Source organism: Coloeus monedula, assembly GCF_965178545.1.
Source record: "Coloeus monedula genome assembly, chromosome: 6".
Lineage (NCBI taxonomy): Eukaryota > Metazoa > Chordata > Aves > Passeriformes > Corvidae > Coloeus > Coloeus monedula.
In genome coordinates, this window is record NC_138786.1 from 55,408,749 (window position 1) to 55,434,102 (window position 25,354).

The window sequence follows — 25,354 nt, forward strand, 5'->3', positions numbered from 1 at the left end:
ATGGAAGTCGAGGGTGCAGATTAGGAAGCTGGAATGGAGGGGCAGGGGTGCTGCCCATGCCACGCCTCCTGTTCTGGGAGACGCTGGATATACAGGAGTCACCTCTGCGGCCAGGTAAGCAGGGGCAGTTCCCACCTTCTTCCTCATGAAGGAAAACGAGGACGAAGCAGGTGCTGTCGCCGGGCTGACCCTGAGCCCTGTGTCTCCCCTCTCCGCCCCGGGTCCACAACGCGCCGCTGCTCTTGGCTTCTCCTTCAAGCATGAAGGGCTTTGACGCCTCCCCGCGCTGGCGCTGCCCCACAGAGCAAAGTGCAGGGGGCGGTGCCGGGGCTGCCCCGCCGCGGCCCCGCTGCCCCTCACGGCCGCTCCCCGCGGGCGGGCACGGCGGCTCTCCCCGCCCCCGGGGCAGCGGGAAGGGGCGGCCCCAACACCTCCCTCCCGCCCCTAGAGCGCCCGTTCTCCGCACGGCCGGGAGGTAGCGGATCGTGCGGCGCGGGATGGAGGCGGCGGCGGCGGGACAGCCGCGCTCTCTGCTCAGAGCCCTGGGCAGGCCCCGGCCCCAGGAGCGCCCCGGCTGCTCCCCGGCCCCCTCCGCTAAAGCCGAGGCGCGGGTGCTGGTCATCAACACGGGCGGCACCATCGGCATGGTGCAGGACGTCAAGGGTGAGGGGCCGGCGGCGGGGGGGTGCCGGGGTGGCTGCGGGGAGCGGGGCTGGCCGTGACCATGGGGCCGGGGCTGCCTTGGCACGGAGCGACCGCGGGGACCCGGCGCGGTTTGCGGTGCGGCATCGCTGGTGTGAGAGGCTCCCTCTAATCCCCGGTTCCCGTCAGCTGGGTCACTCGGTAGCTCAGCTGATGGGCATCCTTGTGAGCGTCACAGCGAGCAGCAGCGGCTTTTGGCAGAGGACAACGTGTTTCCTGCAGCGTGAGTCCTTTCTGCCCTACCTCGCGCGCTGAAAATGAAACTAATGTAGTCGCACTAGTCATGCAGGCTCTTTTTAGCTCTAAATGAGCCACTGTCACCGGCCACCCAGAGAGCGTGTGCCTGGCATTCCTGCCGGGAAGAGCGTGGGCCGCTGGAGCTGTTGGCCGTGACAAGGATTTTCCAGTGGTGACCTGGCAGGCGCAGCGGATGCAAGTGTGGCAGCTGCCAGGTGTCAGGGTGAGCGAGATCAGGTGCAGTGACCGTGTTCACCTGCCTTGGGACAGGTTTCTGCTGCTCTCCCACCAGCCTGTGCCTTCCTTCATGAAATCACTGAAGAGTTCTGCCTTACCTAACCAAGAGAGGGGGAGACTTTGATGAAAAGGCTTCTCTCCCAGCAGCTGGAAAATGTTTACATCCAAAACTGAACACTGGGATGTGTCAGTATAATGCCTGCATTTTATCTGAAGGCTTCTTAGGTACCTACAGGTATATGCTGTGTATTTTTAGATGCCCCTAAATGTCAGCAGAAGGGTGCCCAAACTCACCTGACACCTCCACAGGCCCCCAGTCCAGCAGCTGGTTGGAGTGGCACCTAAGCACCCCTTGATCATCATTCAACAGGCACAGATCCAAAGAGATACCAGAAACATCAACCCATTAATGTGTCCAGGGAAAAGAACGGATTTCAGTCAGGTCTGACTTGCTGTAGGGCTGTGTTGGGTTAAAGGGAAACAGGGTAACATAAGAGTGGGAGTGAGAGGGAAACAGTCCAGTTTTGATCAGTATCCTTTTAGTTTCTTTCCTCGTTTACTTGGACGGCAGTGGAGCATGCCAGGGCTTCCACAGCTTATGTCTGTCTTGATTCAGAAGCATGGGTACTTGTGATCCCTACTAGAGTTTCATGCCCCTGCTGGAAATACTGTCTCTGCTTTCATTTGTAGGATTAAAACACTTGGGGCTTCACCTTGGAGCTGCCTAGACTTGATTTTTTTAAAATACATGTCCTTTCTTCTCAGAAGATGGTGATTGGCTGATCCTTATTATTGTAGTAAAGATGCTGTAAGGTGTTCTTTGTTTTTTATGGCTGTCATCTTTTTTTTAATCTGTCAAAGATGTAAAAAAAAAAGTCCATCTTTCAATGACATGTGGCAACTTGCCTTTCTCAGTTTGCATTGTTTATACTAAAACAATTTCCTACTTTTGTTGCCTCAGCTTTCTAAATACCTCTTTTAAGTAAATACATTATAATGACGTGTCTCATTCTTTTATGAATGAACTTTATAACCTCTTCTCATCTTGTATTTTTTTTCTTTTGCTTAACACATGTCAATCATTAAAGCATGTGCAAACAATCTAACAGCTATGATCTAATGATGCTGACTTGCTGCATCCTGGTGAGGGTTTTGACCTGCTTTTCATACCCACATCTAGCTGCAGAGCAGCCAGAGTACCTCTTTCAGAATATTTGGCAGTCTTTAGTGTTCAGGCAGAAAGGGCATGGGAAAGGCAGCATGCTTCAAGGGAAGATACAATAGATGCTCATTTCTTCTATTAATCAGTGGATGGAAAGTGCCTGTTTTCAGCCCTTCCTAGAACTACAAGTGTTTTACTTCAAGCACGGTGAGCAGAAGTAGCTCATCTGGCACCTCCAGCACGTCTTGGACCTGTTGGAATTTCTGCACACCTACATGTTATCTGTGCAGGAGTCATTTTCAGAGGCTGAATAGTCTATTTCAATTTGTGTGAGTTGGATGACAACCAGATTCAGGCACAGACTCTTTCAGTATATGTGTTTTTGTTGTCAAGCCACTTCAGTGCGTTTTTAAAGTTTCTTACTCCTACTTATTTCCTCCTACATCAGTTTCTTTCGGCTTATCAGTAGCTCATTTCAGAAAGAGAACCTTACTGCACTCCAAAGTGAGGTTACTGTGATAGTGATCTTTCCATCAAGTTTGTGCTGGTGCCTTCAGGAAGATCTTTTCCTTGGGCATGTGAGCTAGGTCTCTTTCCTAGCTTTTACCTGTAAAAGGGAAAAAATCCTCAACAAATCCAAGTAGAGTTAAGCTAAATACCCCTAGAAAGATTGCTTATCTTGGAATAGTCTGCTTAGGTGACTTAGTTATTTATGTCTTTTTTAGACATACTAGATTGTCAAAGGACTGGCTGCTGTGGTCCAAACCTTTTTCTTTTTGAAATCTATGTACCTCACTTCTGAAAGCTCCAGGTACTGTAGCTGCTGAAATTAATACTTTTGTCCCCTGTTCTCTGCAGCAGCACAGGTTGTAGGATACCTTGTTTGGCAGGTAGCTATAACTGTATTATCTATAGCACCAGAGTGAAAAGCAGAGTCCCAGACTGTAGGTGAGGCAGAACTATGATTGTTCTCCTCGGTCACAGGTACCTGTTTGCTGTTCTGCCTTTGTCCACCCGCTCTGTGATGCCAGGGCTGGCCAGCTAACAAGGGTAAGGACAGAAGTTGATGAGAGCTATTTGGACAAGTCGCACAGTCTGCCTCTTCTCTGCAGGGGTAAAGTTGCTTCAACTACTTGGTCAGCAAGCTTGGCTCACAAAAGCTGTTTTCCATGCATAATAAAGCAGAAGTGTTCTTAAAACTGTTGCATTTGAGTTCCCCTGTGTTTGCTTCTTGAAGCTGTAAAGCAGAAATCACTGCTAGACGTGGATGCATGTGGGGGGCTGCATAGGTTGTAAGTGGGTCATCTTGGATACATCTGCAGAATGCCTTGAAAAAAAGGTTTACATTCACTGCAAGCAATTAGAGAAAAATCCTGACAGATTTGTGATTAAGAGATGAGGAACTGCCATTTATAGAGAACGGATTAAAGAATATTAACTTACATCAGCTCTCTAGTTCCTGTGGCAAATACAAAAAATAAACAGTCTAATCCATTGTCGATATTCAGAGCAAGATGAACACTGGGCAAACAGAAGAATAATCAGGAAACACCCAGGAAGCGCTTGAAACTGGGCTGCGTTTCTGAGCCAAAATGACTCAATGCCCGAGTGCAGCAGAAGTGGCCATTTGTGACTAAGCTAGGAACATCCTTAATAGGAAAAGCAGGGATTGTAGCTGAATGAATGAAACATCCAAGGCTTGAAAGTGTTTTAAGTATATTTTGTAAAACTAAGTATTCTGGCAGTAATCCAAACAAATCCACTAAAATGCTGTTGCTGTCCTGTGAGGAAGTTGGCTATGAAGAGGCCTTCTTCTTCATTTAAGGCAAGCCAGGAGGGAGATTAAGGAGTTCTTGAGGATTTTTTCTGTCAGCTTGGAAAGTAAATGGAAAAAGATAGAAGTACTATTGAAAATATTCTCTATGTTTTGAGTATTTAAAAAAAACCCCTTGCTGTTTGAAGGTGAACCAAAAATAATTAGATGCTAACTTGGATGAGAATCATGTTTAAATAAACAGAACTAGGAAGTAGGAGAGAATTCCCTGGCCTCAAATTAGAAATAACTTGAACTAACAGAAGTAAAATAATGAGGTTTAATAGTTTATTTTCCTTGTGAACAGATGATATGAAACAGTGATATTAAACTGAACTTGACAGTAGAGTCTTGAAGTCCAGAAGGAAGTACCTTGGAAGGTCCTTGGAAGAAAATTATCTCAAGAAGTCAGACTTCAGAAAAACAGGGTAGTTTCTGATTCTGGATGGCAGGGCTGTCCCTGTCGTTCCTGAAACAGGGAATTGGGAGAGGAGTTGCAGCTTAGGTTCACAGGTGAACTCAGTTCTGTGATGCTGAGGACTGTAACATCAAAACATTAGGTGCCTTTCTGGCTAACAGAGAATGGCATGCAGATTCTGTATGGAATACCTGGTTGCAACCAGGACACCTGCAGGTCCACCAAACACTAAATGTGTTCTTAGGGTAGTTTAAACCTCCAAACAGGTTTGGACCTGTTTTAGGGTCCCTGCCACAGACAGACCCCATCACGGGCAGGGAGAGGGAGAGCAGAGTTTGAGAAGCATCCACACTTTTAACTTTTTCTATTCAGTGGTTTATGCACCTTTTTGTCAGTTCAGATATTCAGTCCTAAACCTGCTAGTGGAAAGTACCTAGTATATATCACAACTTGATAGTACAAAATGATGCTGAGTGATTTTGAAGTCTTCTGCTGCTAAGTAGGAATAGTATCTATGGCAAATGTGAAAGAGAATGGTAGGTTTCTGCTACAGTTGCAAAACTTCGCTCCCTGTCCCTGCTTCTGATCAGTATTTGCAGGCAAGCAACAATGAAAAATGGGTAAAGGCATAAATGTTTGATGTGGAGATTTGAAACATTATTTCTCTTAAATAAAGGATTTCTTTATATCAAGTCAAAAAAATAACTGCATGAATATTTTCATGGTTTTAAACTGGCAATAGACTGTTTAATTCGGAAGGATGGGCAAACTGCTGTGTAGCTTGACTACTTCCCTCCTTACTGTGCCACTCGCTCCCTTTCCATCCCTGCTCCTTTATTTACTTCCTTTATTCTTTGTTTTTAAGGGCTTGCCCCTGAGGCCAATAAATTAGTAAACAGCTTGAAAACCATGCCGATGCTGCACGATGAGGCGTATGCCCGGGAAACAAAACTGAACAACTCCCATGAATTCCCAGAGAACACATTGGTGCTCCCGTAAGTACAGCTTCCTTGGGGCGAAGAAGGGTTAGCAAGTGTCTTGTTGTTTTTCAGGTAATTACATCTCTAGACATTTGTCGTGAAGAATCCATAATGAGGTTAGCAAAAATGCTTCTGTTAGTTCAAAAGAAAAAGGTGCACCATGTTTGATGTGATAGAAAATATGTGTTTGGATATATTTGCAATGAAGTGCCTTAGAACTGCCTGAGAAATAGCTTTTAAGTTAGGCTACAAGTAACCATTCTGGGCAGTCCATTCATGGATTTTTTTTTTTTTTTTTTTAATATTAATTTGCTGCTGTGCAAACATACAAGTATTCTACAGAAACTAAGAAAACTGTATATACAGCTCCATGGGAATTATCTTCAGCATATATCTGAAAAAGTAGTGTGTAATTAATGCATCTGTGAATATGCCTCATGCTTTGATTCTGCAGGCCTTCTGGTTTTGAAAGCCCTAAAAGCTGATTGTTTTTCCCAAATTTATGCAACATTATGATAATAAGTGATGGACTTATAATTAATCTGCATTGCTTCTTAACTGTTGGGCAATGATTAATAAGCTTATAGATTTTATTTAGAGGGCAGTATGCTAATTTGAAATATTCCCTAGCTGTGATGAATGACTGTACCCCTGTAAATGTGCTAACTTTGCACAAAGAATGATTTTACATAGTTGCTCAAAAATAAATGGGACCATAGCTGGTGTGCTATAAAAGTAAAAATGGATATTCAGTAATCTTTAAAGAGAAAACCAGGATATTCAAAGAAAATATAAGGTTTGTTAAGTTTTTCTACTTTGTATTGAAGTCTCTATATAAAGCTTTAAAAGGTAACCAATTAAAAAGCAGATAGCAGGAAAAGGAGTGAATGAAAAACTAATGGACTCCCGGTGCAGTAGTATTTATATGAATATACAGTTTGTGTTAAATATGATGCTTACACTAAGACAAATGGAGCTCTATTATGATGCTGTGCTTGAATAACTTTTGAATACTTAAGGGATTAGAAACAGAACTACACTATACACATAACAAAACCCCTGTGAGTCCTCAATATACTTCTCCTGGCACATCTTTTCTATGAAAACCAGAAAAGCTTAAAACAGTCATTCACTTCAAAAAACCTGAGGTTTAAAAACTAATCTTGTCTTGTTTTTCTGGCACTGCTGAGTGCTGTTTCTGGAGGTTACTTATGGCAATTTGCCATCTTGTCTTTTGTGCTAGCCAAATGATATTTTAACTAGGTGGTTGAGAAATATTGTGAGTTCCTGAGGGGAGAAAATTTTCTGAACTTTGTGTATCTGCATGTAACGTCAATATAAGAGGAATTACATGATCTCTTTTTAGAGAGAGGCATCAGAAGTTGAAGACAACTGGTTTCAGGTATCAGGATGTCATGTTTTATTTAAACAGCACATTCTCAGGAGAGCTTTCTTGTCACAGATTTTCAGCTGACTTCCAAAGTTACTCTTAGCATGTGTAAATGTGATATCCAGCAAGGCAGTTTTTCATGTGGAGCCTGACTTCTTAGGTACAGTATGTCAGTTTAAACACATTGTTTAAATGCTCTCTCTGCAGTATGCAACAGTCTTAAGGCTTCATGAGGGGAGCAGGTCTGCAGATTTTATTAGAAGTCTCAGGTGTCTCGAAAATGGGAAATATTGTACCCAGCTTTAAAAAGAATAGAAAGGAAGATCATGGGACCTGCTGACCTGTCAGCCTCCCCTCTGTGCATGGGAAGGTCATGAAACAGATCCTTCTAGAAGCTCTGCTAAAGCACATGGAGGACAGGAAGGCGATTTCAGCTAGCACAGCTTTACCTGGACTTCTGTAAAACTTTTGATGTGGTCTCCTACAACATCCTTCTCTCTCCATTGGAGAGAGATGGATTTGATGGGTGGACTGTTAAGTGGATGAGGAAGTGGTTGGATGGTTACAGCCAGAGAGTAGTGGTCAATGGCTCAGAGTCATGATGGACATCAGTGACAAGTGGTATCTCTCAGGGGTCTATACTGGGACCAGTGTTATTTAATATCTTCATTAATGACATGGATGGAGGGATTGAGTGCAGCCTCAGCAAATTTGTAGATGACACCAAGCTGAATGGTGGTGTTGACACACCTGAAGGATGAGATGCCATTCAGAAGGACCTGGATGAGCTGGATAAGTGGGACCATGGGAATCTCATGTGGTTTAACAAGACCAAGTGCTGGTGCTGCACCTGGGTCGGGGCAATCCCTGGTATCCATCCAGGCTGGGGATGAACAGATCAGAGCAGCCCTGCCCAGAAGGACTTGGGGGTGCTGCTGGATGAGAAGCTGGACAAGACCCAGCAATGTGCACTCACAGCCCAGAAACCACTGATGTCTGCCTCCCAAGTTGTATTTATTATTTAATTAAATTTAGGTATTTATGCTTTAAACCACATCAAGCCATGAACTTCTAAACTTGTAATTTGATTTCCAGATTCAATATATTTTTCACCTAGATTTGGGGGATGGAGAGGAAAAGTGTGAAAACTACTGATTTAAAGAGAAAATCAGAAGTGATGAGATGATATTAACACTAAGAATTTTTTTTTACAATTCTCTTTCTTCATAGTATCTCCAAGCAAAACAAGAGAATTTTTTACACAATCCTTGAGCTCTCGCCACTGCTTGATTCCTCCAACATGACACCAGATGACTGGGCCAGAATTGCAAAGAAACTTGAGGTACAGTGATGTGGGATAAGAATTCATTTTTCACTTAAACAAAACCAGCAGTATATCTAGTATGCTCAGTAAGACAAAACAATTCAGTAGCCCTATAGATATATATTTGTTTCTTTAAATGTAAAGTACCTTAATTAGTTACTTGCAAAGTAACAAGTCCTGTGCTTGCAAAGTTTGCAGAATTTTTTTTTATTTGAAAATGTTGTAAACTCCTTAAAGTTACATCATTCTTCCAAGGATAATCCATGCCATGATTCCATACAATAAAATAAATGGAAAAATTGCAGCTATGATTGAATAAGGTATGTAACATGGAGGTTAATGTGTCCTAAAACATTGGCTTGGATTCACTGTCCAAAAATGTTTAAAATCCTTAGGTGTGAGTAGCTTAACTGGAGGTTGCTTAGTTACACATCATTTGAGTGTTCAAATAGCTTAATAGTTGGCTATTGACATAGAAAATAATTTAATGTCTTTATGCCTTTCTTACTCTGGGCACACATGGACTGGACTAGCTTTGGCTTTGCAACCAGTAGAAAAAACTACTACTAGAGTTAGATTTCCCACAGTGGAAAATGTTTAAAGCCCTAGATATTTCTGCATATATAGATAAATTCATTACATCCTTCTCTAGAATAAAAAATCTAGCATTTCTGTGCTCCTGTCCCTTGCCTGAACTTAGCTATGTGCTTTTAAAAAAAGCAAAACTGCAAAACACTTCAAATGCTTCACAGCAGGAATTCATACACAGCTGACAGAAATAAGTAACTGTGGGGTTAGGAAGATAGTGCTCTTCCACTCCATGGTAGTGGGCTTTATAGTGTAAATTCCCTCCTTCCACCTCGCTGTAGCAATTCATGAACAGTTCAATAATGCAGGGAATGATGCTGAAGATTCAGGTAACAGTCTTTCACCTTTAGGCTCTCTTAATTCTGAAACCACCAAACTTGTGAGGTTGGTTCTCCTCTTAAATGCGTGTTGCCCAGGCAAAGAAGAGATGGAAGTGCTGTGTACATGGAAAGTCTCTGGGATGGAGCAGGGGTGCAGTTGGGCAAAGCCCAGGGCCAAGAGAAGGCAGCAATCCCATGCTGAACAGGAGAGAATTTACCCTTTTCCTTATTGGCATATTAGTTCTTATTACAGAAAAAAGTGGTTTTTTCTTGTACACAGAATGCAGGTTCTCTGTGTGTCCAGTATTGTAATCCAAATGAAGTGTGCAGAGAGGCAAACAAAGGAACCTTTTCAACTCTCCAGGTTGTGTACAGACACTGCCACTTTGTGTTCATCTTGGACATGTGCCTGGCACTACTGTAACATGCTGATGATTTTCCAGTCTAAAACCTTCCAAGATGTTTCTGTGGGATATCTCCTTAACTTATCTCCTGATCTTTCACAGTATGAAGCTTAAACCAAACTATGTTCTTTTGCATCTAATAAGGCTCATAAGGCTGAAAACACTTGTGAGTGTACTGATTCAGAGAGGACAGTTAGCTATTTCTGTGATCTTGGCCCTTCTTGAAACCTCCTTACCTTGTTGCTGCCTTGGTGAATGGCTCCAGCATGGTTTTTGCATCACATTATAGGTTGGCCTTCAGAAAGACCTTGCAACACTGGCAGATGTGTTGGCTCAGTTGTTAGATAAGCAGATATCCCCTGAAGCTTCCAGTAGGTAGGAACAGGTAGACAGACATGAATATCAGTGAAGAAATGGCAAAAGGACAAGTAGGAACCTCCAGATGAGTTTGGAGGTGACCTTAGTATCAGGAGGTGCCAAGCATGTGTGCTTAGTGTTAACATAAGGAGTGTGATTAAAAAGAAATTTTGTTTAAACCTCCTTTTTCCTCCTCATGCTGTCACTTCATATATCTGCTTAGAGTTCTATGTAATCCTTTCCATGTTACCAAGTTACATCAGAGACATCAGTGTCTCTCCCTACAGTGTTTGCTATGTCCATCATTCTTAAAGTAGCTGAACCAATTCCTTTTTCTTCCAAAAGCCAGAAGATAACTTTATTCTAACAGGATGAGCAGTGTGATTCATGACTTTGCATTAAAAAAAACCCCACCTCTTGTGTGGAATTGTATGCAAATTAAAATTATAATAAAATTCATTTTGATACTGCATGTGCCTGATAGTGTAAGGGCCTTCTCAAAAACCATCAGGCGAATGCCCATTAATGAACAAGAGGCCTCTTCCCGAGTTTCTGCTATGGAAAGGATGGCTTTCCATCAGAAGAGGGCACTCTGACACTGGTAGTTTGCTTGTCTGCCACATGGATTAAACGGACTGTTTTCCCCCCTATATTATGACAGCCCTGGTTTGCCTAATCTGTTCCTGTAAATGGTGTAATCCCTACAGTAAAAGCGGCAACAAGAAATCAGACTATACGACTAATTTGCATATGTTAACATTCATGTTTAAAGCCATTGCTAAGCTTTTCTTAATTAGCAGTCTTCTGGTTTAAAAATGCTGCATTAATATGTATACATAGAAGAATCTCTTTGACTGTTCTGTAATTAGAATTACTGGCTCTAGTGCTTAGTGTCCGATTAACCCTTAATTGTATTTAAACTGGGAGCAGGATAACTTTAGGAGGAATTGTGTGTGCAGTACCCTATAAAGCATTGTGCTGTTGCCTGCATCAGTGGAAGTAATGCACTGTGTACCTCACCCTGCTGGTGCCAGGGCATTGCTTTAACAGTGTGAAAACTGTCTCTTCCCCTCCAGGAGCACTACGAGAAGTACGATGGCTTTGTGATCCTGCACGGTACTGATACTATGGCATACACAGCTTCAGCCCTGTCCTTCATGTGTGAGAACCTGGGCAAAACTGTTGTTCTCACAGGATCTCAGGTAATAGAATTAATTTGAAGCAGGAATTCTCATTTTTGGTTTTTATATGCAGAACCTGGTTGTATCCTGATTATCACTGTACAGCTTAGCAGTGCAGACCACGCCCCTGGCCAGGGTGAATCGTCCCAGTGCTGACAGAAACGAGTGAGAAATGTCAGGCTCACCAGCTGAGGATCTGCCCCATAATTTTATCATTAATGACTTCACAATTCTGTACCAAATCAGACAAGGAGTTCATTATGGCTGGGGCCAGATGCTTCAGAGAAAGACATAAGATCCTGTCATTGGCCATTTTGTATTAATTGGTTTATATGAGAAGCATTTTTCCAGCCTCAGGTGGCCACTGGTTGTCAGCTGTCTTTTTTTCTTTAAAAGCCCTGAAGCTTAGTACTTTTTACTTCATCAGTTGTTATCTCAACTTACATTAGTCGTTGTTGCATTCTTTGTAATTTTTAAAATAAACTTAAAGCATTAGATGCATTTTTGATAATTTCTGTTCCACAAAGCATCTAATATGGTCTGTTTCCTTTCCTCTAAAGACTGCATTTATTAATTTTCATTTTCTTTGCTGGAGATCAGCCCTTTGCATATTGTCTGAGGGGAATGGGTTGTCTTACTAGAATAGCTTGCTTGAGTGTAAAATACAGCTCTAATCACAAAGGAGAGATGAAACATCACATTGTAAAATTCCCCTCCCCAATCTCATAACTTCCCTTTCACATGTGGTCTATTTGAAGTCAAAATACAAAAGTCTAGGAAGGAGTAGGCTCCCACTTGCTGTCTTGACGTGGAGCAGTGTAGTCATGATACATCGGTCAAGGTTTTGCTTTCTTTTTGGTTTTATTGCTTGGAGATCTATCTGACATATGACCCAGCAAGGGAGCATGTGATTTCTTTTTTAATAGTTGGTGAAAGAAGCACTCTCTTTTAATAAAGAGGCAGTCTGAAAAGGCATGGAAATCATCACTCAGCAGACCATTTCTGTTTTTAATCTTGCCCTTTTCTGTCAGTAATAACCTGCTGGCTCAGTTTTACTATGCTGTGAGGAAAGATGGTGCAAGAGAGCTGTTGTGAAGCCTATAGTGACAGTTCTGTATGTTCAGGGGTGTTGCTTTTCCTCTCTATCATCACTTCTCCTATGCTCAGTCACTTTCAACTATGCCTACTTGCTAGTTTTTGTATTTTTCCTGAACTAGTGTTAATATCCTTAATGACATTAGAAAAATCTCTCTTAGTTTTTAAGCACTTAAATTATAAAATTATGTTAAGCAGAGAGAGAAATCTTGCCATCTGCTGCAGTTTAAAATAGTTTGGGTGAAGAAGGAAAACTTTTTTTGTCATAAATCATTGTTACATAAATTATTCATGTATTTGTATTGCATAAGTTGGACTCATTTTTTCTGCTGTGTAGGCTTTATATAAGGGCCCAGGTGTAATTCCAGTCTCTGTTCTTCAGGTGCCCATTTATGAGCTGCAGAATGATGGCCGAGACAACCTTCTGGGGGCACTGCTGATGGCTGGGCAATTCGTGATTCCTGAGGTCTGTTTGCCTGGGAAGACCATCTAAGAAGCTGCATTTCTCTCTCTAGCCAGGACACAAACTTAAATACTTATTAAATATCCAGTAGGCAGTAAGGAATTGTACTTAAGCAGGAAGATGAATGGATTCCACTGAGGTAACAGTGCTTGCTTGGCAAAGCATGTGCTGTTCTCACATTGGTCATATCCCATTTGCCCATACACAGTCTAGAAAGACTCTCAAATCTGAAATATATGCTGCAGCAGGCTTGAAACTGGAGGTTCTCTTGCAAATATGTGGGATCTGAAACACCTGTAAGTCGGTTTTTTAACTGAATGTTACTTTGAAGTTCTCCAGTCACTATAGAACTGTGCGTGTGTCTAGGAGTGTCTTCTAGCTCTGTTCCTAAGGATTGAAGTGTCGAGAGTGACACACCTAATGAACATGGAGGTACCTCCATAGTCTCAGCACCCTGCTGTTTGTGCTGTGCAACCCAAAACTCTGAGAGAAAATGGGTCAGGTTGCACCTCATTTTACATCTGCCATGCTCCCAAAGCCTGTTCTTGTAAAACAACAGCAACAGCTGACTGGCCAAGATCTTAATAACTGATAACAGCTTTGAGGTATCTCTTTTCCTTCAAGTTGACAACCTTTAACAGACTTGAGAAGGAATGTAATTATTTATGTATGGTAACTTTTTTGGAAGTTATCCTCATTTTCACCAGGCCTTTCGTTATATTTTGGACTCTGAATTTATACGTAACTGAAGAATTTATTAAAAAGTTCACACTGTTTCTTTCCTCCATCTCTGAAGAGGACTCAGGCAAATTTGCTGTCTCCTAGACTAAGCCTCATGAGAGGATTATGAAACTAGTTAGCTCTTAACTTGTTTTGTTCTTAAATTCTTAAACCAATGTGTGACAGATGTGCCAACTCTTTTTGAAAGGGTTAGACTTGTAAACATCTACTAGCCTCTGAGTTGCTTTAAAGATTTAGAAAACACTTTATAAAGGACAGACTACAGTATTTATCTACTGCATCTTTTAATTACTGGCTTATTCATAGACCTGTTTCTTTACTTGTCTTGCAGGTGTGCCTGTATTTTTATAATAAACTGTACAGGGGAAATAGGGTGACTAAGGTGGATGCTGGGAGTTTCAATGCCTTTTCCTCACCTAACCTGCCTCCACTTGCAAATGCTGAGGTTGATATTACAAGTAAGCAACATCATCTCTTAAGCCATGTAATTTATGCCGCTTGCAATAGAACTGTAGCTGAAAAGAACCTGTGCTTATGTAGTTGAAATGTCGTTTTTAAAGTAAAATATCTTTGAAGGTCCTGTAACTTGACTTCACTTCATCTGCTCTGAATCTGTTTAAATATTAGTAAGGCTGAGACTTTGTGACTCAACTGCATTTATCTATTGAATATAGATGTGAGCTAGACTGACTTTGACTAGACATCCAGACTAACCAGAGGGAATGTTGCCCCTGTGTCAGGAAAACCTTGCTCCAAAGATAAAATGAGGGAGTCAGGACTGAAAGAACAAAGAGTTTCATCTCATTAATGGCCATGCTGGGCTCTGAAATTGGGAAAAAAGTCATTGCAGAGTACTTGCAGCTTCAACAGTCTAACTCTGTTGCATGTCATTGTGTAAGATGTTTTACTGGATATTTAGGACCTGTCTGAAGTGCAAACACACAACAGCAGACCTAAAATATGTGAAGTTTTTTTTCCCCAAACTTATTCAGACTCCCTGTAGTTTTTATGTGTCTGTTTCTTAAGGAGGGGAAAGACTACACGAAGGTTTTAGTACCCACTTGCAAAATCATTAGATGACTGTTCTTGGACAAATGGCACCCTTTCTTTGGAGAGGGGAGAAGAGAGACACATTTGGAATCTAGCCAAATGGAGCTGCCAGAAAACATATTAAAGGACAGTTTTAAAAAATCTGAGCCACTTTTGGATAGACTAGGTATTAAAAAGGAGTAGGACTTGGTGACAGTCCCCATTGTTACAAAAAAAAAAAAGAACAGGAGGGTGTTCCTGAAATCTTCTGATATGTGCCATTAGTGGCAGTAGGAGACCTAGCCCTGTGCCATGCAATGTGCCATTCTGAATGGATTCTACTGCTAGAGAAAGACATTCTGCAATCTGGAAAATAAACTTCTCCCTTCCACCTAAGGAGTGGAAGTCACTTAACAAAGTTTCAGGATCAAGGTGCTGTGTTTGTAGCGGCCAGATACAAACTGAGGAAGCCCGTGAAATACTGTTAGTTGTCTGTAAGACATATCTCAGGTAGAGAGTCTGCTACTGTTGTGCTGTGCCAAATAGATTGTCTCTGAAATCAGTGGAAGTGCTGTCAGTTGATTGTTGCACTAAATTGGGGAGAATCTTCTTTCTTGGGTTTGTATGAACTGCATCAAACGGGGTATGAATAAATTCCGTTTACCGACCGATCAATAATGAAATCAAGCTGCAAATTGCATGCTATTCCTCTCTTGGATTTGAATGAACTGTTTTGTGATTCCTTGTCTAGAGTAGAAAAATGAGAAAGTTATTAAGCACTTCCCTTGGCCCATATTGGGTCCCATTATCTTTTCAGTAAATGCCTCATTGGGATCAGTGGGGATTTCTATTTAAAAACTGATGGTGTGATAGGCTCTATTTTTATTTGCTTCAGTTGATTACCCAGTTAGGGTAGCATCATTTATCCAAGATGACGGTGTCACTAGTGAAGGATTGTTTCATTTTGAAAGAACATAGTTTATAGTAAGGGCAATCTACTAGTGCTGCTTTATTTTGTCCAAAGTAATTGTTTGAAACATTGCTGTCTCCCTTGAGTTTGCTTGTATGGTCCTTGTATGAAGCTTTCATGGAGACGAGGAACCACTTGGGCTTTTAAAAACAAACCAAACAAATCTAGCATCTTTTAACTTTTTTTTTTTCGTCCAAATGACTTTATATAATATGTCTTAATCCTCTTGTAGACAGGGCTGACTCTGGCTGATTCAGCATTATGGAGAGCAGCCTGAGGATGCCAGGAGGAGTAGGCCATGTGCAGAAGCTCTTCCTCAGGCTCCCTGGTTCTAACAAAGCTGGGAATGAAAATTCCAGGGAAGCAGAAGGGGAGAGGTAGCAGGATGGAGGAAGTGGGAAGCATAGTGGGATCATGGGTTGGTGCACAGGAATGGGAAGACACGCTGTTCACGGCTCAGCAGAGCATATAAAATCCACTTCAGAGCTAGAAAGAAGAGGGAGAAGCTTAGTCTTCTTCCCTCCCTTACCCTTCCAGCTCTCTTCTTCATTTATGATATCCATTTTTTATCCTGTTCCCTTTTCAGATGAGTCTCCCAGGGGATTTCTAATCCCATAACTGGCTGTGTTCTCAGCCAGATCCTTAGCTGTGTTAGCAATGCCTAGGAGTTGTGTTACCCAGTTCCAGATGAGCAAGTGTGTCAACTTCCTTAGGACTTCCAACTTAGCACAAGAAACTCCTGTAAGAAATGAAAAATTCTAGCCCACTCCTGAGCTGAGTAAGAAACCCAGTGCTGATGGAAAATACTTTTGCAGCAGAATCAGAAATCTCTGTATGAAATGGACAGTATAGAAATAATAAAAAATATTTCTAAAATCTCAAAGCTTACCAAATAAAAGACCTTACCTTATTTCTTCCATATTTTTAAAGCAGGCAAGACAAGGAAGACTATTTCTGTTGAAATCTGTAAAGATTTTCAGTATATTTTGTAATTACTTTCCTTTGTTCTTGATTGTCCTAATGAAGCACACATGAAACCTGCTTTGTTACTGTGGCTGGACTTTCTTCATCACACATGCATCTTCTGGGAGTGGTGCACATGTACAGGACCATATTATGAGAGACAACCTGTGCAGGGGATAGAGCCTGTGTGACTGTGTGTGCAGATGTGACACAGCAGCAGAAGGTTAGAAAGCCCTTTTGGGCTTGTTTACCCACAAATCTCGTTAGAAAGAAGCTATTAGTCACTGGCCAAGTCTGCATCTTGGTTGGTTGTTTATATAGAAAGCCCAGGTCATTCATGTATGAAGGCAAATGCCAGCTCTCTTCACTGGAGTGCTTTTGATCCCCATCTCCGCTCCCTTCTGTGTAGGCACCTTGGTTGTTGCAAGGACACCAGTCAATTTAAATATTCATTCCCAAAGATGTATGTTGATTGTTTTATAACAAACTGCCAAAAACGGGGGTCTGTGCTCGTTTGCCTCCTGCAGGAGTTTGCAGCCATAGGTTGGCCTGTGCTCCCCACCCCTCGGCTGCTGCCGTGAATCGCAGTGAGCGCTGGGGCAGCTTATGTAATGGTAGGGCTTGCCTGTAGCCCTGCAAAGGATGAGAAGAGGGCACTGCTGTTTGCATGGAGCTCTGCAATCAAGAAAAGCTGTATTTCTTGTTTGATTTCATAACTCTGAGTTCAGTCACCACTCCTAAGGGAGGTGTCGCTCTCAGTGGCTGCTCTCCTGTTATAAGCTGAAATCTGCACTGTGGCATAGGCTCTGTTTAACGTTGGGGAGGGGGATTTGCTGCTTTCTGATCTGTGTAGAGTTACTTTTATATTAAGTCATGGTGATTTTTTTTGGTGCTAACCCAATCACCATGTTTTGTGTGTGTGTGTGAATAAAGCTGCATAAGATAAAGATGTATTTTTTTGTAGTAATTTTAGAGGCTATAGTGTTTGGTATGGAGGAGGAGATTGGAAATATCAGACTATTGTTTATGTGATGGTTTGGTTTGGAAGAGTAAACAGAAGGCCTCAATATCTTGAATGCAGTCTCCTTTAATAGAACAATCTACCCCAAGCCATTGTGAGTATAGTATGTAAATAGCCATTACTTCTTTATTTTATGTACACTGCTTTAGAAACGTTCTTTCTGCTGTGCCACACTAGTAGCTAGCTTCTGTTTGTTCCTCACTTTTGCTTCCACATTTACATGATTCATTGTGCTGTATCAGTTAAACTCTTCACAAGCACAGGCCACCCAAGTCAGAGCAGGTTACTGTTTTCTGTGCTGTGCCAAAACTGAGTATCCCTGATTATTCACTCTTATCCATAAGATAAAAAAGTGTTGTGAACACCAATAGATGCAGCTTTTTGTACTTCACTTGCTTGTATATGAGTTTCTTACTTAAGAACTGTTAGTGATTCTTATGTTCTTGGGGCTTTTTAACTTAACAAAAAAAGAAGATTGCTCTGTGGTATGATACAGCAAGACAGCTGGTTTATTTGGTACAATGAAGATGCTTGAACTTATCTATGTGACATAAATATTGTTCCTGTTTGGGGATGTAAACTTTGAGATGGAGGATGCAAAGGGTGTGTTCTAATTTTTTTTTTCTCTTGCGTGGTGTCCTGCCTCATTTCCAACAGTTCTGAGTAAATCTGAGATGAAGTTGGGCTTTTATGTGTATTTGTTTCTCTTTGGCTCTTGCATCACATTTGCCTTTTGTTCTGCCTTTTAGACTTGTTTGGCAAATGGAAAACTGACATCTGTGGAGTCTGCAGCACCAAACACGTTATGTAGGCTGACGAGGTTCATGACCAAGCAAATGTTAACTCAGGGGCAGGGCAATCTTTATCTTCTTTTTAATATAACTTGGAATTACATCACTATACTATGTCTGCATGCATTAAATTTATCTTGGAGATGTTATTTGGTAGAGCGTACTCCAAGAGTACAGGTATAGGCCTGGTGTAGGTCTGACTTCTGAACAGGTCCTCTGATCTCTTTCCTTGGTCTTCTGCTTTTGGCAGTGTCTTAGTGCTCCATGCCAAGGCAGGTTTCCTCAGTTCATTCTTCAAGTTGGTTACAGGCATCAGGGATGCTCACAGTTGCCAAACGTAGTAGAATGCATTTGTGAAGTTTTGGCAGGGACTCCTACCTTATGGAGGATAAAAGAAAAGCAAGCTGTGATACAATTTTATTGCCATCCCTTCTTATAGAGGAGGCTGCTTTTAAAGAGTTAACCTGTTTTTTAGAAGGCTGAGAGGAATGGATTTATTGCTAAACACTTCTGCTTCTTACAGCACAGTGCTCATGTTGAATGTGGTTAGCCAGGCCTGTGAACCTCATGCAGAACCTGTGCAGAACAAATGCACAGGCTCTGCACTTACCTGAGTTCCTCCTGCAGGTCTCTAAATGGCTCTGGAAAGCTCCCAGAGGCCTTTGAGAGCTACTTGGATAACAAGTCCAGCCAGGTGCTTTCAGAGTCATGCTGGACAGCTTCTCAGAAAGAAAGAAGCTGCAGAAATGGTCTGTACTTCTATTCTCCCAGTGCCAGGGCAGTAGGAATCCATGTGCTGAAGTGTGACTGGTTGGACAAAAAAGTGCTGAGCCTACTGCTTGTGACCTGTTTAATGGTGAATGGCATTTTTTAGAAAGAACAGAGGCTCTAGTTGGTGACAGGGAAGGAAAGTTCATAGAGTCTTACAGGAGACAGCTATTTTTTGTCCCAACTTAATGGATTGTGTAGTTTTTAGTATCTCTGGTAATGTGGCAATAGAGCAGGCTTCAATGGAGGCTTTTACATTTACTCTTGATTTTTTTTTTTTTTTTGTAAGTGGCTGTCTGCTGATAACAAGAAATTGCAACAGTAATTGGTGTGAGTAACTCTCTGCATGGCTGAGAGCAAGTCAGTATTATGCACGTAGATCTTTTATCTGTCTTGCTGTTCGGGAATTTCTCCAAAATCTCAAAAGCTTAACTCATGAAGGGGAAGCAGGCAGCTTTACAGCATGGTCTATTTTCATGGAGGCACAATGCTCTGAGCTGTTGGCTGCTGTTTCTTAAACCTCTTCCACTGCCTTGTATGAGCCATCAGCGCTACCAATGCTGCACTCCTACACTGAAGTAGTAAAATTTTGAAATCAATAATGCATGACTTGGCTTCTAATAATGCAACACAAACAAACTATTAAACAGCTGGCTTCTGGCTCTAAATGTATAATCGGAGTTAATTGAATCCTTGCTATTTTATTTAATCCTTAATAACTACCTAATAAACTCTGGAGGTGATTAGCAGCAACAGTAACTGCATTTGTCATCTCTTACATCTCAGAAGATCCAGGTCTGTTTTCCAAACATGAATCCAGCTTGTATCAGGCCAGCTACATAACAGTGAAGTTCAGGTCAGTGTATGACAAGTAAATTTCTCACCTATGCCAGACCAGCTGCCAGTTCTTCTGTCTTAAATGGGCCTTCATTTCCTCTTTAAAAAATACATTGTCTTTCATGAATCCCCTGCCTAAGAGAGTTGTAAGCATGAAGTACTACAAGTGTACTTAATAGTATGTCTTAAATTAAAAAGGCTATTTCTTTAAATAGTAAACTGGGAAACGGTTTGGAGAGCCAATACCAAAAAGAAATTTCGAGTTCACACCAATATGAACAGGAATGTTGGACTTCTGCGGATCTTCCCAGGAATCACTGCTGCTGCTGTAAGTGTCACCACTTCATTTTGGAAATGAGTGAAATGATGCTCAAATAGATATAGGAAAGCTGCATTGTTTGGAGCAGTGGTTGGGGTTTTGGAGGGAAGGGAAAGGATCTGTCTTCCAATAAACATTTTTTTAAATATCAGGACATTCAAAGACTATTTTCATATGCCATAAACGATTGATAAAAGCTTTTCAAATATCTTTTGTATGAATTGCCTGGGCTCTGGAACATAAAATTAATTTCTTATCAGGGTTTATAAATAGGTCGAGTGTGGTTTTCTAGACAGGTGCAAGCTACAGTGACGAGGGAGATATTCTCCTGCTGCATATTGAGGCATATTAATAGGTATCTTGTCAAAAAATAGACAATATGGTGGGTGGAGTGTGATTATTTCTACAACTCATGCTTCTTTTTTAAAGTTCATTTTGCCTCACACTGATGGTTAACATGACCCTCAGCATTCATACAGAGCTGGAAATGAAAAGTGGGATTTTGCTGCTGAAAATGAGAAGTGGGATTTTTTTGCCTTTAGAAATTATTTTGCAGACTGTGATTTTAGGTAAATTAGTCTTTAAATTTTTGTCTAATATTAGTTCCATTAAATTGACAGGTCTTTTGTGGCTCTTGCTGTCTTAAATTGAATCCAGTAGTTTAAGCAGCACTCCCCAATTATATCACCATTCTTTTTAGGTGAATATGAACAGATGGAAATACAGAGGGGTGGTATATTTGCAATAAAACTCCAGCTGCATAGTTAGCCTCATGGGGGTTTATATTGCATATGGGGGTTTGCATTTAGCATATGTGATCAGAAAGGAAACGTCTAGATTGTTGAAAACACATCTTTCTAGGAAGAGAACTCTGCTAGGCATTCTCTTACAGTGAGGCACAATATCTACTTCAATATCAACTGGCTGAAAATATATTAGTGCCTCTGAGTTAAATCAATTCGGTTTTGGGTTAAAAAACTTCATGCTTCATTAGAATGTTCTTTCCTGAAAGGTGAAACACTCTATCTCTTGGGCGGACATTGGTTAGCAAAACTCTTTGCTAAAGCAAAAAAGTCTGGGCAGGGGTGTGAAGTTCTAATCTCAGTTAATAATTCAACATTTATTTCATAAGTGTAAATGTACCTTTTTGTTGCACCAAAGAGTGGTGCAACAGTACAGCCTGTTAATCGTACTTAAACAATAGCATCCTTTTTCACATCAGGTAATGACTGTACAAACCAGTTTATTTTAAAATCTAACCCTCTAGAAATTTTGAAGGAAGCCAGAGAGGGAAAGTCTCATTTTCTTAAAGCTTATTCTACAGTCTCAGTTATTGCAAAAGGGAAGCACAGAAGGGTGTGAGAAGACTATAAGGCATGAGAGCCTGTAAAACCATAGCAGGAATAGATCATTTTTAAAAATGCTGTGCCATATGTGGAAAATTTAAGGATGACTTAAACATACCTTTTGTCTCTCTTCCCTGTCTTGTTTTTAAACAGGTAAAAGCATTCCTTCAGCCTCCAATTGAGGGCATAGTACTGGAAACTTATGGAAGTGGCAATGCCCCAGACAAGAGAGAAGATTTGCTGGAAGAACTGAGGAGAGCAGCTGAACGCAAAGTGGTCATTCTGAACTGCACCCAGTGCTTACGTGGGGCTGTTAAAACTGTCTATGCAACAGGGCAGGTGAGGGGTGTGCAACTTCATTCTCCACTGCTGTGTAAAAGAAACATCCCACTCATACAACTTGATTGTAAACTTCCAGTAGTCCCAGTGTATAAATCCAGGTTTATTAACTGTAAAGTTGTTGCTCATAAAGTAACTACATCTGAAAAATCTTAAACTGGAAGCACTTAAACACATATCTACAAAGAAGATCTTGTTACTCCTGGTCTGAATGGTCAAAACAGTTAGCTCAAATCCCAAATTAGCAACTGCTCACTTCTGTCATGTGCAGCACTCCAGAATACTTTGCATTAGATCCGTAGTATCTCTCTCAGAGGGATTCCATTGAGCTAAAAGCTAGCTTAGTGGTCAGATGATCAAATAAAGTAGTATTTGATAGGATAACAGTTGCTTAGCTACAATGTAGGAGCATGAAGAAAGCCTGTAGATGCAAGCAATATCCAAATCCCTGTTCTTTATTTGACTGGAAGTACAGCTGAATTCAGGGCGAGATTGGAGAACAGTATCTAAGGAATTGTCTGTATTGAAGAATGGAAATCAGTTTAGTTTAACCCATGAGGGTTGGCTTAAAGCAGGTTTTGTGTACATACTGTTACTATTCAGGGCATTTTATAGTGTGTTTCTCAGTTGTGTACCAAAACACAACATCACTGGGACTAATAAGAGCACAAAGCCATATAAGAATATGTGCTGCATGTGAGGGAAGCTGGTTTAACTGGCCTTTAGAAAAGGACCAGCCATTAAATACCCAAGCAGCACTACCAGAGGGTGACTCATCCCTCTGCATTGGACACCTGGTTTTGCTGGGAGCAACCACCTGTCTGGCAGAGCCAGCCTCTTTTTTGACAGCATGGCAAACCTAAATACCCTGGTCTGGTGCTGAAACCTGCCTCTTTTAGCTTTGGTTTTGACACAGCTTTAGATAATACTTGCACAAATTCTGTTTTGAGGAGAAAGAAAAGGAGATTGTAAGATTTCTTTATACCTCCTTAGTATCCAAACTTCATATTTTCTGATACAGGCAATTATTTGGATGTTGGTAAAACTGTTGCATAACTTAATGGAAATATTTTGAGAATTAGTGACTTTTGCAAAGATCCCATGCTCTGTAGCAAATACTGTAGGAATATGTGGATTATATAGAACAGCTCACTCAGAAAGAAGAAAGCAGTTAAGTCAACAAAAGACACCAAATTTATGTTTGAAAAACAACATGAAAACGAAGCCTACGTTTTATGTGATCTTCTGCTTGAAATGAACTGCTAAAATGTGTGGAAATAAGGAAAAAAACCCTTTTTCTATGCTCTGGTTAAAAGATTCTCCAAGTAGGCACCTAAAATGGATTTTTGTACTCTGATCCAGGCTGTTGATACGCTGAATTGAAAGATTCCACTCAGGTCTTAGTGAACCACTTTAAGGCTGCATGGAAACGTGTTCCCTTCTGGCTTCCATTTTTTATATGGGGTTTGTACTATGTTGCTTCAGCATCAGTGGTTGGAGGCTGTTTTCTTGGCATCTTTTGAGGAGAATGGTGAACAAGCCAAGTCCTACGGAATTACTTCATGCTTGTTCTTTCACTGCCTTCTCCTTTTCGTAAGGAACTGCTCAGTGGAGGAAGTATCATAAGTGAATGCTGTAAAGTTGCTGTAATGTTAATTTTACTTTGATTTTTCTTTAAATGAAATATTTCAAAGGTCTCTGCACATGGCTGGGCCAGTTTTTACTCATTCGAGCTAGTCACATAGGTCAGCTGAGTCCCTGGCTTCCCTTGAAGTGTTTGTTTTAATTAACTGAATGTCTGGCCTCTGATCCATCTACACAGTAGAAACTTATAATTGAGGGGACTTTAGGTATAGGAAGGAAGCTGGGAAATCCCTTCCTCCTCCTCTTTCACAAGCCCACTGAAAAAGCCCTAACTGTTCTTTGGTTAGCTCTGCAGTACAGAAACTTTTTCACCTTCTCTGTACATGTTTTCCCATGGGACTTTAAAAAATGTTACTCTGAGTCTCTCGGAGGTGGTTAATGAGCTAATTAAGGCTCTGTATCTTGCTGAAAATATTAGTTAAGCCACAGTAAGTTTTGAAGCTGAAGTTTGTATACAAGGTATTTAAAAGTAAAATGCAGTGTAAAGAACCTAGTTCAAGCTGCTTTACTGTGAGGCAACACGTTATGGCAAAGAAGGCGATCTGTGATTTGCCCAGATACAGTTTAGTGACAAGAGATCTGAAATCTCCTTTGTCTTTGTTATCTTGTACACTTACAAGGCTTGCTGATCGTAGCAAAGATGCTTCTTCTTTTTGCTTTTGTTCAGACAGTTTATTTTTTTTTAACTACCATAAAGATAAGTTAAAAAGGTCATCTTTTTCAGTTGTTCTTGTCAGAACTGTGTAAATTACGTATTTTAGTTGTGTCTTCTAAATCATACGCTGCTAGTGCAGCCTGAAAGAATCTGAAAGCACTCCCGCTGTGAGCACGCTGTAGTGCTGGAATTCATCCAAAGCAATGCCCCATAAAAGAATGGTAAATATGTCTGTGTGAGAACAGCCTACTTGGCAGTGTTCAAAATGCCACTAGGTTAAAACAGAGTAACTGCAGCTTTTCAATAAAGGGAATCTGACAACTCTGCAGTTAGCTGATACGGACCTGTAACCTTTCCCTTTTAGCATAGTAAGCGACCGTGGCAAGCATTTGGTGGAATTCTTCTGTGTTATTGCATGAAAAGGAATTTAAAGTAAAAGTCATCTTTATTCAGATTGCTCTAGTATTTGCTTGGTATTTGATAACTGAAAGTACAAAAATTACAGTGGCAGTAGGAGGAGCAAGAGAGTGGAGGCTCGGCTGCACCCTGTATTCTGTGTAGCTACTCTTTCAAACACCTTCTCTGTATGTGCAGGTATTTCTGAATGCTATGCTAATTAGAATCATTATTCCTTTTTATTCAGACTCTTGCTGATGCTGGAGTAATTCCTGGAGGTGATATGACACCAGAGGCAGCCCTAACTAAACTGTCATACACGCTCAGCAAGAGAGACCTTAGCTGGGAGGAGAAGAGGCAGGTAAATATTTCAGTGTGACCTTGAAAGACTTTAAGTTTCTCATCTACTGTGCTAACTTCTGCTTAACTTCATGCCTTGAGCTTCCCTCTTGCATTTAAAAGCAGTTGGTTCCAGAGCCGTAATGTGAACAGCCCGTGGTTTTTTTTCTTATGGAAAATACTATTAAGCAAACAAATGTATGAAGATTGGGAGAGAAAAGAATTCTCTGCATAAGTCAGGTGAAGACCATCACTGAGCCATAAAAATGCCGTGTTTAAATGGTAGTAGTCTAGCTTGGACACTTCTGTATTGAAAATTCTGTGTGGAAATTCTTATGGGAGACAGAATCCCAACCCTACTGAAGTCAGCAAAGATCTTGTCACTGATCTTAGTGTGGTGAAGATTTCATCCCAGACTCATTCACACAAATTAAATATTTATTCTGAAAATAAATATTGCCTACAGCCTCTTCCTTTATGGCATTACTCATAACAGTATTAGATTCTATTTCTCTAAGAGGAGAT

General features: G+C 41.1%; 1 protein-coding gene across 1 annotated transcript in view; it reads left to right on the forward strand.

Moving 5' to 3' along the window:
- Nucleotides 1–497: 497 nt before the first annotated feature.
- The window catches only part of ASPG (asparaginase), a gene marked incomplete at its 5' end in the record, with an annotated part of 44,203 nt that continues 19,346 nt past the window's right edge, over nt 498–25,354 (forward strand). The window contains 9 exons of the mRNA XM_082283022.1: nt 498–663; nt 5,435–5,564; nt 8,170–8,281; nt 11,009–11,134; nt 12,591–12,674; nt 13,744–13,870; nt 20,007–20,119; nt 21,610–21,795; nt 24,738–24,851. Coding sequence (XP_082139148.1) covers nt 498–663; nt 5,435–5,564; nt 8,170–8,281; nt 11,009–11,134; nt 12,591–12,674; nt 13,744–13,870; nt 20,007–20,119; nt 21,610–21,795; nt 24,738–24,851 — 1,158 coding nt within the window. The remainder of the gene's footprint in view (nt 664–5,434; nt 5,565–8,169; nt 8,282–11,008; nt 11,135–12,590; nt 12,675–13,743; nt 13,871–20,006; nt 20,120–21,609; nt 21,796–24,737; nt 24,852–25,354) is intronic.